At 48.7% G+C, this 17,142-nt stretch overlaps 1 protein-coding gene across 6 annotated transcripts in view; it reads left to right on the top strand.

Moving 5' to 3' along the window:
* The window catches only part of SLC8A3 (solute carrier family 8 member A3), a gene marked incomplete at its 5' end in the record, with an annotated part of 117,194 nt that extends 101,624 nt beyond the window's left edge, over positions 1–15,570 (top strand). For 2 of the 6 annotated variants that reach the window (XM_080807383.1, XM_080807382.1), the window contains 5 exons: positions 4,316–4,333; positions 8,299–8,414; positions 8,958–9,057; positions 10,729–11,004; positions 13,409–15,570. In XM_080807383.1, the coding sequence (XP_080663509.1) occupies positions 4,316–4,333; positions 8,299–8,414; positions 8,958–9,057; positions 10,729–11,004; positions 13,409–13,785 (887 nt within the window). In that variant the 3' untranslated portion in view covers positions 13,786–15,570. Of the gene's footprint in view, positions 1–4,315; positions 4,334–8,289; positions 8,415–8,957; positions 9,058–10,728; positions 11,005–13,408 lie in introns of all 6 variants that reach the window. The other 4 variants (XM_080807381.1, XM_080807380.1, XM_080807384.1 and 1 more) reach the window with 2 other exon arrangements.
* Positions 15,571–17,142: the final 1,572 nt, after the last annotated feature.

Raw genomic sequence — 17,142 nt, 5'->3', positions numbered from 1 at the left:
ATGTGATGCCATGCATGTCTGTGCCCTTTCCCGCCTTCCTGCCCTCCCACCCTTCACCCCTGAGCCTGGATTGAATGGGGGAAGAGTCTGGGATGGGGGCCGGGGCCCGTGTTGCAATGATGCTTTGACAGTTTCCTGCTGCATTCCCTAACTTTCCTTGAGTGCGTGGTGGGTTATTCCCTTGCAGAGTGGTTCATAGGCCCCTCTGCCCTTCACGGAGGTAAGTGTTTTATCTGACTATTTCACAGCTGGGGAGACCGTGGTATGAAGAGGTGTGCCAAGTGTCAGAGACCATAGCTTCTGAGACCTCTCTGGGACAGAGCTGGCTTCGGAAGTAGTCATACGATCTGGAGTCCTGAACTATTCTCCCTCCCCCTTGACATCCAGCCCATCTCATTCTACCTTTATTCAGGCTGCTTTAGGACCATGCAGTCCCTAAAGCAGAAAATTGGGAGTCTGCGAAAAGAAGGCAATAACTCCACGTGTGGGAATCTCCCCAGCCAGAGGGCCCTGGAAAAGGACTGACACTGGGTGGGCCCAGAGTATTGACTTATGGATTTTTCCAATAGGAGAAGGGCCTCTAAATGGTGTAGTGGGTTTTGATCCCTGAGAAATAACGCAGTTCACCAAAGCCTGCCTTGGCTTGGCATCTGCAAATAGGCTTATCACCCAGATCCCAAGATAACCTTCATCTCACACGGGAGGAGTGGCCTCATCTCCTCCCTTTCTCAAGACATGCATCTTGGAATACCTGCTAGGGTTCCATTCCTAAGGGACTGATTATGTTGCAGCCAAGGAAGATATAAGGAAAGATTTCTTCCCTTGAAGAAACCACTACTTGGAAAGTGCTGGAGGAGCATATGTGGGATTGGAGAAGGGTGCTTTTGGGAGGTACCAAGAGAAGGACATTCACACTCCCTTTCAGGAGAGAGATGCTTCTGGGAGCCTCATGGAGGATGGAACAGTGAGACCCACTTGTTTGTCAAAAAAGGGGGATTATTCTGCAACTACTCCACATTCACATGACAAAGAGCGCATAAAGCCTTTCCTTAAAGGACAGATCTAAGGGACTCAGCAACTATATTCCTAAAGCCTTATCGACAGGATTGATCAGTTCTCACTGTCTTCTGGGGACTCTCTGCAGATCTGACCAGTTCTGCATCTACCTAGCTTTGGGCACGCCTAGTGTCCTCCGGGCAAAAGCCCTCTCCATCTTCCAGTACTCATCCTCTCCTTGCCACCTGATAGGATGTCGCCATAATTCTGACTGCCACAGTGCAAGCGAGGGGAGAAAATCTCTAGTTCCGTTGTTTAGACTGCCAGTCCTCCAGTTGCTACCACGGAGAACATTCTCAGAAGTTGTCTCGACACCTGCCCTACCTCCTTCCGATTTCCCTTGTGCATTTACTCCACCGCCTCATAATTGGTTGGATGCAGGAGACACCTAAGGCCATTGTAAACTAGATTTATCAATTTCCATAGCCTCTGCTACATAGGTGCAAATGAAAGCAGCACGAGAGATCATTCAGGGTAGCTGGAAAGCAGGCAGTGGCTCCAGACACGACGAATGGGTTGAAAGTCTGTGACTTTATTCCACCAGTAAAGAGGCCTCCCTCTTCTTTTCTGCCTCCCCAATAAACTCTGATCAACAGCAAGATAGGGAGGGACCTAAGATACACCTTGTGCTCTTCAAGAGACATGGCCAAATGCAAATGCCTTTGGCTACTCCCCATTTGAGGACACCCCTCTACTTTCCCTGGACTCCGGGAGTGAGTAGGTGAGAAGGCAAGGACACTTCAGGTCTTCCCAGTGACCAAGATGCCAAGATTGAAGGTGCCAATAGGAAATACATGCATTTCCCGACCTCCTGGTCTATTGTCTATTTTCAGTGTCTTCACATCTTCCCATAGTTTGGCATTAGACCATTAGGTGAAAGGTCATACAACTGGATTGTCTAGACTCAGAATCACATGAAAACCCATCCTGATTTTCAGAATTCCCTGCTGTTCTCAGAGTGAGAAACTGTACAGTAGAAAGCTTTTCATGACCACTGCTGCATGGGGGAGTCTTAGGCATTCAGAACAGCATAGACTTTGCATGGTCAAAATGACAATTGCGTTACCAAAGGGAAAAAAAAAAGCACTACATTTAAAATAGCAGATTCTATTCTTGGAAGACAAAACAGACTTTGGAGGTGAGATTAAATACTCTGGATAAGCTAGAGGAAGGAAAAGGGAGGATGAATAGGAAACATGGTTGCCGTGGCTTAGAGTAAGTGCCGGAATCTAGAAGTAGACATCGGAGGGCAACGCCGAGCAGCATGGTCAAGGCTGTTGGGCCTGGACACTGGGAGCCTCCTGTGGAAAGGAAAGCACTCTCCCCTAGTCATGGGGCCTGTCTGTGCCCCCTCTTACCACATCAGTGGGCTCCCCCTGACAAGCTGCCCAGATGCTTCCAATTACTCACAGAGCTATGCTATTTCCTGTATGTCCCTGGGGTGTCTGAACAGGGATAAATGATGCTCACCTGACCCTGGGGATCAATACAGGGGAAAGTTCAGCTGCAGATTCTCTCATCAACAGCAGCAGGAAAACACCCTGGAGGTGTTATGTCACTCAGAATTGGCCTATCTGGGTCTCGCTGACCCATCTGTAACTGCTAAGTGGAAAGTCTCAAATTCATGTAGACAATGACCAGAGAATAGCACCATTCTGGCTGACTGCAAGCCCTCTGCTTGTGATGGAGATGATCCTGGGGTTGGGAGGGACTTCTGAGTGAAAACCAGGCCAGGAGGGACATTTCTAGAAGAGCTTCCTCTTGTCTGGCCTACCTGGGTTCACTGATGTATTTGGGTTTCTGGTTTCCCCTGGAGCCTGGGAGCCAGGAAGGGCTCTGCTTCCATGCAGCTCCATAAAAGGAGCAAAATGAACAAGCTCTCCCGCTATCTGTCTGTCTATCTATCCATCTCAATGTAGCAAAGAGAGTCACTCAATTACCCCCTTGGAATTCCATACGGGAGGAACCAGAAAAAGTCAACTGCTGTTCACTCTGCTCATATACATAAAAATTCTCAATCCACAAGTGTCTTCAGTGGTTGTGACTGTGAAATGATGGATCGTTGGCCCGAGCTGCATTCCTAGAGATTTTTAGAAGAAACAATTCACAGACACCACCCCCGCTCCTTCCCCAGCACCATCAGTCACCAGCCGTACCACGAGTATGTAGTGGGATGTTCCCAGACTTCTATATGACAAGAGCCAGGGAGTGTGGGGCTGTACTGAGACACCATTGAGAGGAAAATGTGGTATGTCACAAGAATTTTTTAGCATAAGTACAAATTTGGGAGCTAGGGGATGCCCTGTGTTAGGTACAGCTAACTCAGCTTCCCAGTCCCATCTACAAATTGCTTTCTGTTTAACAGTTTCTCTGGTCCAGGATACCTGGACCCTATTTAGCCTGTCCTTTCTGGAATAAAGACGCCACCCTGCCAGACGCAGCACTACAGAATCTATAAAAAATACAATTGCCAAACTAGGTGACAAGAAAAGAAATCTCTACCAAACACCTACTAGTTGCCGTGACTTTGCCAGGCCCAGGTAATACCAAATGGTATTACCCTAATCTCCAGGCTGTGTCTCTAAAAAGATAAACCATTCAGAGAAGACGTTTTGCAGAAATTACCTTTTCATGAGGTCCTCCTTTGAGGGGAACTCCAAGTTCTGGCCAGTGTGGTAGCTGGGAAGCTGTTTGTGGCCATGGGAGTGGTATGGGCACTGGGAAGCTAAGCTCGATCTGGTTATAAAGTTAGGACTAGAAGACACAGGACTGAGCACTGTTCCACTCTTGTAGGCCACTGCTCAGGACCCTGAAGCCCTAGGACCATATGCCCCACTGATAAGCCAGCTACACTATACAGTTTTCATGGTAATTAGATCCTCATTCTTTTATAGAATGGATACGATAACCTGATTTCTTAGAACATCACGAATGACCAACTCTGTCTCTGCTCCACTCACCTGGATTCCCCATCCTCATTCCTTTTCCCCTTGGCCCAGAGCTGTAGGAAAGGTGGGAAAGTCAGGCTGCAGGGCTCTGGCGCTCAGCAGTCCCTCCAGTGGCTTACACCTCTTGCTGCTGCTGTGGCTGCACGTGCTCCAAATGCTGCCTTTTGCATGTGGCTGCAGGGCTCTCACCACTAAGCTCACTGCCTTCCTTACCCTGCTGCAACCACAAAGCCTGGGGATACTTTCAAGATGGGACCTTAATGCTCTTTCCTTTTTTTTCTTCCCCTTGTCTGGTATCCATTTGCAAACAGCGCTCCTGTTGTCTCCAGGTAAGAGGTGTCTTGCCCCCTCCTTCTTGCTTCTCGCCAGTGCCATTTTTAGTTTAAGGCCAATGTCCTTTGATTTATTTAATAGGAACTGTGGGCTCCAGGTAACCTGACAAGTTCTCCTAAGGACTGAGAGCTTTATTTCCCCCACTTGAAGTAATTGTGAGGAAGTAAACAATTCTTTGAGCATCACTTCTGTCAGCGGATGTGGGTAAAGGCAGAACTGGTCTTCTCTGGGACCAGGAAGAGAGTTGAAACTTACAAACAGACAGTGGGTCATAGACTTCTCCCGAGTCTTAGTTCATCTGTCATCTTATGTTGTAGGGCAGGAGAGGGTGAGACTCAGGGCTGAAGCTCCTAATGGGATCGTGATGGGATTTGAAAGCAAATACTTTGATCTTGAGGGAACCAGGGGGAAATAATCAGGAGCTGCTGTGAGAAGGTGAAAAGCAATTTTTAAAGAATCTGGAATTTTACTGATCCTGGAGATCTTCCATCTCATTACAGCTGAGACCTAAATTGCTAGAACTTTGGTTCATTTGTCATTGACCCTTGAAGTCACATGTGCCATGAACATGAAGAAGAATTAGGATATTATGGGTAGTGGGGACAATTATCTGGCTGGAAATAGAAATTTGGGGAAATTTATTTTGGACACATTCTCATGCAGAAACTAGGTTCTGTTGTAGGATGAATACCTTCTTTGAGAGTATGCTTGTATTGGTGTAATGAAATCATAAATGGCATCCAACTTTGTGAGCAGATAGGAAAGCATTTTCAGCATATCTGCAATTCTATAACTCTCAGTGCAGGCAGAGTGAGCTATGCAAGATGTCTCAATATAAGTTAAAATAACACTTTAAATTCATCAGCTCTTTGAAGATATAAAAAAATTTAAGAGCAATTGAGAGGCAAAACATCTTACAGAATTCACTGGTATTCAAAATTACGAATAGGCTGCACCAGGTTTTGAGAAGGGTAATATATAAAGAACATTGACCTCCTTGGAGGCTTTAAACAATAACAACAATAAACATAGGCAAACTTTTTTTTTCTGGGGAAAAAAAGGGACTCCTGCTTCCTTGGCCATTTGCCTCCTCTTTATACCAACAGGATAAGAACTACCTCTGACCCCATATATTCCACTATTCCCTCAAGGTATTAATACCATAGCATTGGGAGTTCCTTCTCCAGTAACCTTCTTGCCTGAGAAGCTATTTGGGCTTCTTTGTTCCAACTCTTGCTTCCACCCACCCCCACCACCTCCCACACACATAGACACACAACAAAGACTGGTGATTTAATTTAGGCTTTCTTGTGCTTTGAACATATTTGCAAAAATACCAGTAGAAGCTAAAATAAGCAGGTATCATTTTCTAGATCTTTCAGTCTGTAAACTTTTAATCTAGGAGCCCATGGTTAGTCTTAAAACTCACTGGAAATCTCACGTTCTTGTTTGAGTTTTCCTGGGTGGACAGGCAAACATGATTAACAATGTCTGGTGGTGAAAGACAGAGTAAATACGTTCATTCTGAGCTACACCACCAAGCTCAGGGACCTCGGAATGAGTGCACTAGCTGCATCGCCCCATTTCTTTCTGAGGGTACCTGTAGAGCATTGAAAGCAATCTATTCTTGTCTGGCCTGGCAAGCTCTTTGTTCTTCCAATATTTGCTCAATCTTTCATCCTATTCATATTCTCTCTCTTTCTCTCTCTCTCTCTCTCCCTCCCCTCCCCCTTTCCTGCGATCTGAGAGTTTATTCAGTCAGTTCAAATGTGAAAATCACCTATCCTACCCACCCACCTTCACTTGAGATTCTGAGGAGTTACATAAACAAGCTATCACAGACATTATGGTCTTTTAGATGGAAGACTTGTCACTCTCTCAAGAAAGTAGTTTGAGTGTAAAGGAATGATCATTACAGAAATAGAATTACTATCAAACCAAGACACTAAATCAGAGTTGATTTAAAAGCATGTGAATCAATCACTTAACTGATATGTATGGAGTTCCTCTGTGGAGCTGTGGGAGATCCAAAGATAGAGGATTGGTATTTGTCAGAGAGATTTTTGCAAAAAGCTAGATGGAAAAACTGACTGTCGCCACAGGGGTGGACAGGTCAGTAGGTAGATCAATATCCTGTCAGATGGATATAGTGCCAGATTGATAGCTAGACAAGGGGTTAGACAGGTACATTTATATGTCACTGGAGAGCTCATTATATTGGTATAGAGTTCTTGAGGCACATGTAAAGTATGACATGGGGGCATGGGGGAGGGAGGAGTAGAATAAAGTAGAATAATACTGTCACTGCTAGGATAGCCATTGTGATATGGTGCCAAAACCTACAAGTAGAGGGAAAAAGTACCCTTGCTTTTAAGGAATCTCTAAGTCTCTTTCTAAAGGCTTTTTCTCACAGTATCTTGCAACCTGGCTTCTGGGATCACTGACTTCGTAGCCAGAACCCTAGGCATACCCAGATTTACCTTCATAATTAACTAATAAAAGACTCAGAATCAATGGATTGAATAAAGTTAGACTGCTAGAGGGTGTCTGCTTACTTAGAAATAGACAGGACATTGATCCTTAGGAAGTAATTCTTTCTGAAAGTCGTCACCAACGCTAGCAGCAGGACAGCACCACGGACAGCTCCAAAACATTTTGGGATTGCCTTCTGTGTTTGGGGCCAGCAGCACTCAGGGGAACAGCCAGCTCAAGAGCCCACTGCATACTTTTTTCCCATCTTCATTCAGGACAACTAAGAAAATTCTATAAAACAGCCTCTCTGGTAACTTACACCCTTGGCTTATCGTCTTTCCAGTGAATTCCTTTCCTTGCAACTTCAAGAGCTTGAGCCTCACCCATCCCTATGTTTCACCAATCCCCAGGTTAGAGAGAAAAGAAGACCTCCTTGGCCTCTGACCCACGTTGTCCTTGGTATTATCCAAGGACTAAAGGATTCCCATAGGAGATTCAGTGTGTGGAATGAAAGCAATTAAGGAACTCAATAAAAGAATTAATTGCATATAAAAATGTGGGCTTGGAAGGAAAGATGTTTAAATGATCTCTGAAAGAAACAGGCTGCCAAGAGCAATTTTCTAATCAAAGGGGAATAAAAAGATTCAATCTCTATTTCACTCTAATCCAGAAAACATGTCTTCATGGTGAAGTGGTCTTAAAATGGACTCACCAGCTGAAGTGGAAAATTTTTCACACCATTCAACATGAGAAGGGACCTCTGGTAAATGAGTCAAGATGCTGAGGGACACAGGGAATGCCTCAAAAAAAAGTAAAGGAAGCGCTTCCTTTTGGTTTTGGTTGAAAGAGTACTTCTGTTCCAGAAGAAATATGCCTGGTTCCTACAGAAATCCTGGGGACCTTTCATTGGATAATCAGGAAATCTTTCAGGAACTCTTCCAAGTTTCTCACTGTGAGGACAACATTCACTTGTATGGAGTGTAGATATTCCTGCTTTCTCCTCTACAGAGGGCACAGTCCCAATGTCGTTGGAAACAGATGTTGACAGGAACCAGGAGACATACCCTTTGGATTAACATGTGGTTCTGGCCTCCAAGAAATTTTATATCAAGTAGTTGGACAGTCAGGTCCAACAATTCAAAATTGTTAAGTGCTTTTGTTCCCAGCTCTTCAATATCTCACCAGATCGCTTGGGAACTTCACTAGGTGCTATTTCATGGAAGGTCTTTGGGTCAGGTTGCACACCCAGTTATAAAATGGAAATAGGAATACTTATCCCAGGCCTGCAGGAGACCCTTTCATGGTCTGATGGTCAAAAAATGTTCAGCACGTTATAGAAAGAGACACTAGAAAGTACCCGAAGTCCCTACTCTTAAGAAGAGTTTGCTTTGTGCCCACTGCCCATGCCTGATGCTCTGAGCTTTAGACTCCTAGGGGGTGGTGACTGTGCTAAAGCTAGTCTGATTTTGTTTTGTTGCAGAGGTGACAGACAGAAAGCTGACTGTGGAGGAGGAGGAGGCCAAGAGGATAGCAGAAATGGGAAAGCCAGTACTGGGCGAACACCCCAAACTAGAGGTCATCATTGAAGAATCCTTTGAGTTCAAGGTCAGGCCATAAGTGAGATCTAATTGAATAATAGAGTAATGCGGCGGGAGGTAGAAGTTTCGTTCCGATTTCACCACTCAATAATGAAGTTGAAACTGAACAAATCACTTACTCGCCCAGTGTCAATGTCCCCATGTGTAACCTGGAACGAATAGCCCTGGCCATTTAGATCCTAGGAATATTGGGAGGAAACATAACAAATGGAATAAAAGGGCTATAAAGCCCCTGTATGTATTATCTCTATTGTTCAACTGAATTTTAAAAACAAAAATTCTAAAATTTACTGCTTTGGGGCAACATTTATTGGCATCAATACCATTATGCTTTATTGTATTGCTCTAAGTATCCAATATCTGCCATCACAACCAAAGAAAAGAGAAATAGAGAGACTGCCCCAGAAGATATCATCCAAGGCCATTACTCCCAGAACCCATGTGGATATGCCCAGAATGCAAGACATCTTTCATCCCCTTGAAGCATCAGATTCCTCCACAGTTCTGAGCGTTCTAACCTCATGATTCCGAGTTTTTATCTCCCCGACAGAATACGGTGGACAAACTGATCAAGAAGACAAACCTGGCCATGGTTGTGGGGACCCATTCCTGGAGGGACCAGTTCATGGAGGCCATCACTGTCAGTGCAGGTAAGAGGGTCTCAAGATGGGCACCGGCCTTGCTGAGAGAAGCAGGCAACACCAGAGAAGGGCGAACACAGCCCCATCTGCAGCTACCAGCTTCTGGGAAGGCCTCTGCATCCCAGATCTAGTCCTTGCTGTAGGCCTGTTCTACCAGGTCACTTCGGAGAAGAATCATGGGGTAGCTGGGAGAGCCTGGGTACCTGCTGGTTTCAAATCCTGGCTCTGCTGTGTGACCTGGGACAAGTTACCCTCCCTCCACCTCAGTTTCCTCATTCAAAAAGGGAATCATTTTGACTTTTCTCAGCAAAGCTGAATGATAGAGTCCGGTGCCAAACAGAACTCATTAAATTCTGGTTTCCGTCATTCCTTCCTCTCATTATTTTGGTCCTCCTTTTCTGTTAGCTGGAGGACTACTCTGATTAGACATGTGGGGGTCCAGAGTTTGTAAATTCCCCGTATTGACACTGGCAAACCTCCACCCTGGATGATTCCAGACCTCTCCTTGGCCATTCACTGGCAGGCTCCCTCAGTGGTGGCCCAGAGCACAGCGAGGGCCCCAGACAAGGTGTCTCCCTCACCACCCACAGTGCCTCTTGGCACCACAGCGGCCTCCTCGTTCTGCCCAGCTCCACCGGCCTTGTCTGCTTTCATGAGGCTTCGTTGTCATAGCAACCCACAGGGTCACATCCCTGAGGCCCAGGAGCCAGAGCAGAAGGACCGCCAGGAAGAGAGGGTGTCTTCAGCTTCTGCTCCCCCACATCTCACGTTGCCCACCTCAGATCTCCCCAGGACACCCTCTGATGACCTTACTTTGCCCCTAAGGGGACAATAAACAGAATATAGGCCACCTCATCGAACCCCCTCCTTTCTCGAACAAGGGAACTGAGGGTTAGAAATAAGAGGTGATTTTCCCCAGCTTACAGATCCTCTTCCTGGCAAAGCTGCAACCGGAACTCACATGTCCTAACTCCTGCTCGTTAAAACCCTTGCTTCCTCCGATCGTGTTAAATCTAACCAAGGCTGCCCCGGACCAGGTGCCAGCAGGCCTCAGCACATCCTCTCCTCCCGGACCGCTGAGCGGGCCACTTGGCCCCTGTTTCCTGGCGAGGACAATGGGGCCCAGCCCTGCTCTGTCCCACCGGATATCAGATATCGGGAGGATGGCGCTGGTTCTCTGGTATGCCCACATGATCCGGAATGACAGCCGCGCCTCTGGGGACGGATTGCAACTGGAACCACGAGGTTACTGCAGCAGCAGGCGGGTCAGGAAAGTTAGGGAGGCGCTCGGACACACAGCTGATTTTGCTTTTCTTGGCCCAGGCAACCGAGGAAGCCTCCTCCACCCTCCTCTCTACCTCATCACCTTGTTCCTCCCGTGATCTCCCCCCACGCCCGACCCTTTGTCCTCTCTCCTCCCTTCTCTCCCTAATCCCCTGCCCTCTCCCTCCCACCCTCCCTGCTGCACATGCACTCACCTTGACCAGTGGGCCACCCCCACTTGGCTCCCCTTTCTCCAGTGTTTTCAGGCACCCGCCACCTGGCCCCCCGGCGGCTCAGGAGAGAGCGGGAGTGTCCTGCCGGCTAGTAATGCTTGCCATGTTGGGTTGACCTGAGTTTTCCTGAATGGGGACCTGACCTCACTGCCCTTCCCCGGGGCCTGTTTTATCTTGTCTGCAGCGGGGGACGAGGATGAGGATGAGTCAGGCGAGGAGAGGCTGCCGTCCTGCTTTGACTACGTCATGCACTTTCTGACCGTCTTCTGGAAGGTGCTGTTTGCCTGCGTGCCCCCCACGGAGTACTGTCACGGCTGGGCCTGCTTCGTCGTGTCCATTCTCATCATCGGCATGCTCACGGCCATCATCGGGGACCTGGCCTCTCACTTTGGCTGCACCATTGGCCTCAAGGACTCAGTCACAGCTGTTGTCTTTGTGGCATTTGGCACCTCTGTGCCAGGTAAGAGTGAGGGGAGCCTGGGTTTGCAAAGAGGTTACTCCTGGGTCCAAGTGACCCCCTCCACTTTGCCTCAAGATCTTCTTACTACCACCGATCTGAGCTAACAGAGCCTCTGCCCCGAAGGTGCGCGGAAGTCAAAGGGATTCCTGACAACAGTACTAGTGAGAGCAGACATTCCTTGAACCCTTTTGATGTGTCGGGCTCTGTGTATGCCACACAGTTGACATGTTTTCTCTCTGTAATGCTTACCAGATCCCTACGTAATTGGGATCATTATTATCCCCACGTGACAAATGAGGAAACTGAGGCCCACGGAGCTAAATCGGTTGCCCGTGTGAGCAGCCCACTTTCTCAATCTCCACGTGATATGAAGGCCACAAACAACACAATTCAAAGACTATAGATACAGTTTTCCTCCCATGTGTCTCTGGCAGCCCCTGAGACCAAAGATTAACCCACTGGAAGGTGTCACCCTGGAAATCTTCGTGAGCATTCTTGGCTCCCTCACTTAGAAGGACACCTGTGAGTACAAATCGTCTCCTGACGGGACTGGAGAGGAAGCTTAGTGAGCTCGTGTCCTTTCATATGATGAATTACATATTCTTTTCTTTTCGCATAAATACCCAGAGAAGAACAAGAGCAGACCTGAATTTATTCATTCATTAGGCAAATATTCACGGAGCCCGATGCAGTCTCATGCTAGCTCTGGAGGCTGTTGTGGAAGGTGGGCAGGCGCGCTCCCCGCTCTGAGTGGAGTTCAACAGCTAGCGGCAGAAACTACTCAACTCCCATTATTGAAATCATCTCCGTTGAAGTTCAATGACAAGAGAGTAGAGGTGCTGTGTCAGCATAGACGGAGGGACCGGGCTGGGCTGGTTCGTGGACGGCTTCCAAGAGAGGCTTATGTAAGCTGGGCTGGAACGACAAGGAGCAGTTAGCAGGCAGAGGGCTTTGTTAGCTCAGGCTCCTGACTTAGTTCAGCTGGGTGTCCAGGACATCTGAACCTGAACTCCTGCCAGGGAGCCTCCCTGCTGCCACAGCAAGGAAGAGAGAGTGTCAAGTGCCAAGAGGGTTAGGTTGAATCCCATCAGACAGGACTGTGCTGGCTGGACCCAGGGAAACCCTTCCTGGACTAAGAGAATAAATCCCCCTGGAGGGTAACTGAATTGACATGACACTCCAGGGAAACCTCATCCCCAAACCCCAGCACAGAGCAGTGGGATGATTTGCACATTAGTGATGCAAGAGCCTTGGCTCTCCTGGAAATGCGTCAGGTGGTAGGAAATTAGACGGATGGTCCATGGAGGGCTTTGTGGAGGAGATGCCCTGTGATCTCCATTCTCCAGGCCTCAAGGGACTGGAACTAGCAGAGGGAAAGGAGGAGAACTATCACAGTGGGAAAAGGGACACATGTGGAAAGAAATTGCAGAGGATCAGAGGGGGAAAAGCAAGGTCATAGGTAAGAAAAGGCAGGAGATTTTCTCTGGGAGATCCGAGAAAATTGGCAAGAAGGAGGCAAGCCAGGACAAGGTTGGGACACTTCCAAGTCCTTGCACTTGGTCAGGGAGCAGCTGGCAGCATCAGGGGCTTGAGAAAGGTTACGCAGTGGTGCACTCAGCTGATTTCATGGCTTTGCCCGAAATTATTTGGGGTGATGATATGCAAAGGGCCCATCCATGAGAGTTTTAGGACCAAATGTCTTGTTAACTGCCCATGTAACCTTGGGTAGATTGCTTGACCCTTATTATCCTTACCTGTGAAATCAAAGGGTGGCTAGATGTCCCTGACAGTCCTTCCAATGCCTACAGTCCAGGCCAACATCTAAAGTCAAGCAGCTCGCAGGGCCCTGTGCCCCATATACTAACTACAGAGACAGAGTCCTGTCTTCCTTGAGTCCGTACCTCATGGTTCCTTGGCATGTCTCTGTCCATAAATCCAGCCCCTAACACAATGCCGAGCCCGGGGGGCACCGTGACTGTGTTATGTGAGCTGATATGGTGCACGGTGGTTACAATCAGCATCTACCCTCACCAGCTTCCCAGGCGGCCAAGGTTCCCTGGGCAGATGGAGAAGTAGCAAACTCCCCTTACTGAAAAAAAAAAAGAAAGAAAGAAAAAGAAAAATCCAAAGGCAACAGCAAACCCACTTAGTAATTATCAGGACCTAGGCCCTTAGGGATCTTTCAGACCCCAGCGGATAAGGAACCTGAAGCCCAGAGAAGTGAGGCGACCTGTCCAAGGCCACACAGCCTGCTCATGTCCAAGGCCACACAGCCTGCCTCTCCTTCCTGAGCTTGGTCTGGGGCCCCAGCTGTCTTCTGGACATATGGTGGGGCCGGGGTGGGAGTGGGGGGCCCTCCGCGTCTTAGGCTCCCTCCAGCTCCCACCCTCTCTCCCTCTTCCAGACATGTTTGCCAGCAAAGCCGCGGCCATCCAGGATCTGTACTCTGATGCCTCCATCGGCAATGTCACGGGCAGCAACGCCATCAACGTCTTCCTGGGCATCGGCCTGGCCTGGTCCGTGGCCGCCATCTACTGGGCCCTGCAGGGACAGGAGTTCTACGTGTCGGCCGGCACGCTGGCCTTCTCGGTCACCCTCTTCACCATCTTCGCGTTCGTGTGCATCAGCGTGCTCTTGTACCGCCGGCGGCCCCACCTGGGCGGGGAGCTGGGGGGCCCTCGCGGCTGCAAGCTGGCCACGACGTGGCTCTTCGTGGGCCTGTGGCTCCTGTACATACTCTTTGCCACGCTGGAGGCCTACTGCTACATCAAGGGCTTCTGAGCCTGGGCGCTGAGGCCTCCGCTGCACACGCCTTGGACTTCTCCTGAGAGAAGGGCCCTTGGCCACCGTGACCTCGCCCGGGGGGAGCTGCCCGCAGAGGCCCCAGGAACCTCACCCGACCTAGGCCCCCCCCCCCCGAAAGGGCAGAGTCTTAACCAGTCAAACCGAGTGGAGGAAACACCCTCTTTACAAAGTATTTAATTCAATACAAACCAACAACAGCAACAAATCCACCTCCTCCCCATCTTCCCATTCGTGTCCTGACCCACAGCAGAGGTCAAACCTTCCGGATTATCCCTTTGCTTCTTCTCCTTCCCTGGGGGCAGGGCTTCCACATCCGTCCTGTTGGTCGCATCCCCACACTGTCCCCCAGCTGGTGGGGGTGGAAGTGAGTCCTATCGCCCAACCCCCCCCCCCCCGGGCCACTTTCCGGTTCTCTTTTCATCGTAGCCATTACTGTGCTCACTTTGCCATCAGGTGTTGCTCCTTGTTTGCTCGTTTGTCTTTTCTTTCTGAAGTCGGTTAACAAAGGTGCTGTGGAGGAACTCCCTGGGAGGGACAGGCAGAGGCAGGATGCTCAGTGGCACCCTCTCCCCGTCTCCTTGGGTAACAGCTGTCTTTGGGCTCCAGCGGCGTCCTGCACAACCCCACCCCCACCACCACGTCTGCTTTCTTTCTCAGTGGGAGAGGGCTGGCGTTTGGGTGGTAGCGTGTTTGCACACCCATGCGGCGGGCTGAAGAACCAGGGCTGCGGCAGGGGCAGAAGACCTTTACAGGCTTCTGTCGAAATCCAGTTTAAAACAAAAAGTCATGTTCCTTTCCTGCCCTTTCCAGTTGACTCTGCCCATCTCACTGGGGCCGGGTCTATACGTTCATCCTTGTGCGGGAAGACGCACCACATGTGAGACGGGGTCGGGGGGGGGGGGACAGGAATAGGAACGGGATCTGATGACAGAGGGCGGCTCGGGAGACAAAAGGCATGGATGGCTTCTTGAGTATCTTTGGCTTCGGACCTGAGGCCGAGGAGAAGAGCCGTCCACCTCGTGAGATCTTTAAAGGGAAAGATTGTGTTTAAAAGCGTCAGTGCGTCAGAGAAATGTCAGCCTCAACAGCCCCTCACTTTCTAATGTGCTACACTGAGAGGTCTGACTGTATTTTTTGAGATTTTTTTTTTCATCAACCGAGAGGTTGATAAGAAAACCAGGGGCTCCTTCCACCTCTCCTGGACCCTCAGGTCACGTTTGAAAGCATTTTCACAAGAGAGGAACTGGAATTTCTCATCTCTCCCACATTCCTGCGTTGTTTTTAAACCTCACGAAGCTCTTTTTCCAGCCTGTGGGCTATTTCTTGCCCCACTAAGAGGAACTTTAGTTGCTATCATCCCACGGAGCCTGGGTTTATAGAAAAAGAGATTGCTGTGGCCTACAGACCTTTTCCCAACAAATTTGAAAAAAGGACCTGGCTTTAAACCCCACACGCTTGTGTGTGCACGCGCATGTGCGCGCGCGCGCGCACACACACACACACAGACACACACGGACACACATAGGAACTCATCACAAAACTGCCCACAGATCTTTAGGCTTTCTGCATTGACATAAATACATTTTTTTAAGGGAAAAAAGAGAAATTAAAAAAACACCTGTTTAATTTTAAACACATTTTTTAAGAAAAAAATAACTAAAAAAGAAACAGTGCTCATGTCATAAGCTATGTTGACAGTTGCCAGTGGAAATGTTGGGTTGGTTTAAAAAAAAAAAATAAAAGCTATACTTATATCTCTCTAAATACAGCTTGCTCCTTCCATGTTTCTTCAGGAAGAGGTCCAGGGGGCCAGCTGGGGTTTTTCTTCTAGAGCAGATGTGGTTGAGGTGAAAGTGTCATCTCCTATTTGTATCTCCTGTCTGCCTCTGTGTCCCCTCAGAGGCCAGTGTTCCCGACCCAGTGTTTTTAAAGCAAAAAAATACACCAGGGAAATGCCACCTGTCAAAAGCTGGACGATGGGATGCTGGGGGACAGAAGCAGCAGAGCTGTGGTGATTAAGGGAAGGAGCCTTTTGTATCCGAAAGGCACGGTGGGGCAAGAGTCCAGCCAGGCAAACGGGGCCCTGTGTTTATTACCAGTAGGCACATTCGTTCATTCGTTGACTCATCATCTGTGCGACAAGTGGATTTTGAACACCATCACAGCCTTGAGCTACATTCTGGTGATAGACGGAAGACTTCAAGCAACTCACAGTCCAGAGGCACAGGTAATGCTTTCTTAACCAGGGCTCTTTTGGTTCCAAGAAACAGAAACCCATTAACCTAGTCCAAGAAGTGGGGGCAGGGGAGGCAATGCTGCGAAGGCCTGGTAAAGGGGCTGCTCTCATGGAACCCAAGACAGAAGGCACAGCTGGCAACAGGAGGCCTAAAGCCCTCGGGAACCAAGTCTGCTCTTCCCCTCCCCCAAATGGCATAGTCCCTCCAGTCCTTGCTCCCGTCTCCCCTTCAGATCTGGCCTCTTCCTCTCCCTCCCAAGGTGCTCTGCTTGTCTGACCCATGGCCGAGCGTGGCTACCCGCCCTGACACTATGGCATAACTGTATAGCTCCATCCCCACAATTGACTGGGACATCCCTTTCCTCTTGAGAATGAATTCTTAATGGAGAGAATGAGACCAATCTCCTATCCCCAAAGGGCTATCCCTGAAAGGCAGAACCCTCTGTTGGAGGCTGGGGGTGCGGTGCCTGTGGATTGGGAGTTTGGTCTGAACTCCCAGTCTGAACAGCTCAGGAAAGGAGAGGGGTGACATCATAGGTACTATTGCCCTTTCCAAAAAGCCAAGTGTTGGGAAGGGGTCTATGAAGCATATGAACCACCAACGTACAAATAAAAATTCCAGTTCTGTCGTGAGTGCTCTAAGAATGCCATAAATAGGTACCACCAGAAACACTAACTCAGCCTGGAAGCATCGGGAAAAACAGAGCACGTAACATTTAAGTAGGATCTTGAAGGAAGAATCTTTTGGTGAGGGGGCTTGGTAAGAGGGGTAAACAGGCTAGAGTGTCGTCCAGGAATAACGCTGGCTGGCTTGGCTAGACTACAGTGTTCAAGGGGACACGAGACAACACAAAAAAGTAGGCAAGGAGAAAGGTTTGGCTAACAGGCTCATTCAGTTCTTTGCCAGCCGCTAAGATGCAAATGAAAAATGTCCTTTAGCTGATTACATGGTAGATGCTAAATCATGAGATCCATTTGTACCTACCATTCTCCCTTTTTGAGCCATTTCTGGGTTATCTAGATTTCAGGCTTTTATCAAGGGAGAGGCTGGGATAAACCAGAGGGAATGCGAAAGAGGGTTGAGAAGAAGAGCCTGG

The sequence above is a fragment of the Martes martes genome, assembly GCF_963455335.1.
Source record: "Martes martes genome assembly, chromosome: 7".
In the NCBI taxonomy this organism is placed as follows: domain Eukaryota; kingdom Metazoa; phylum Chordata; class Mammalia; order Carnivora; family Mustelidae; genus Martes; species Martes martes.
Note: the sequence above shows the minus strand (reverse complement) of the source record. Positions and strands in the feature narration are given on the sequence as shown.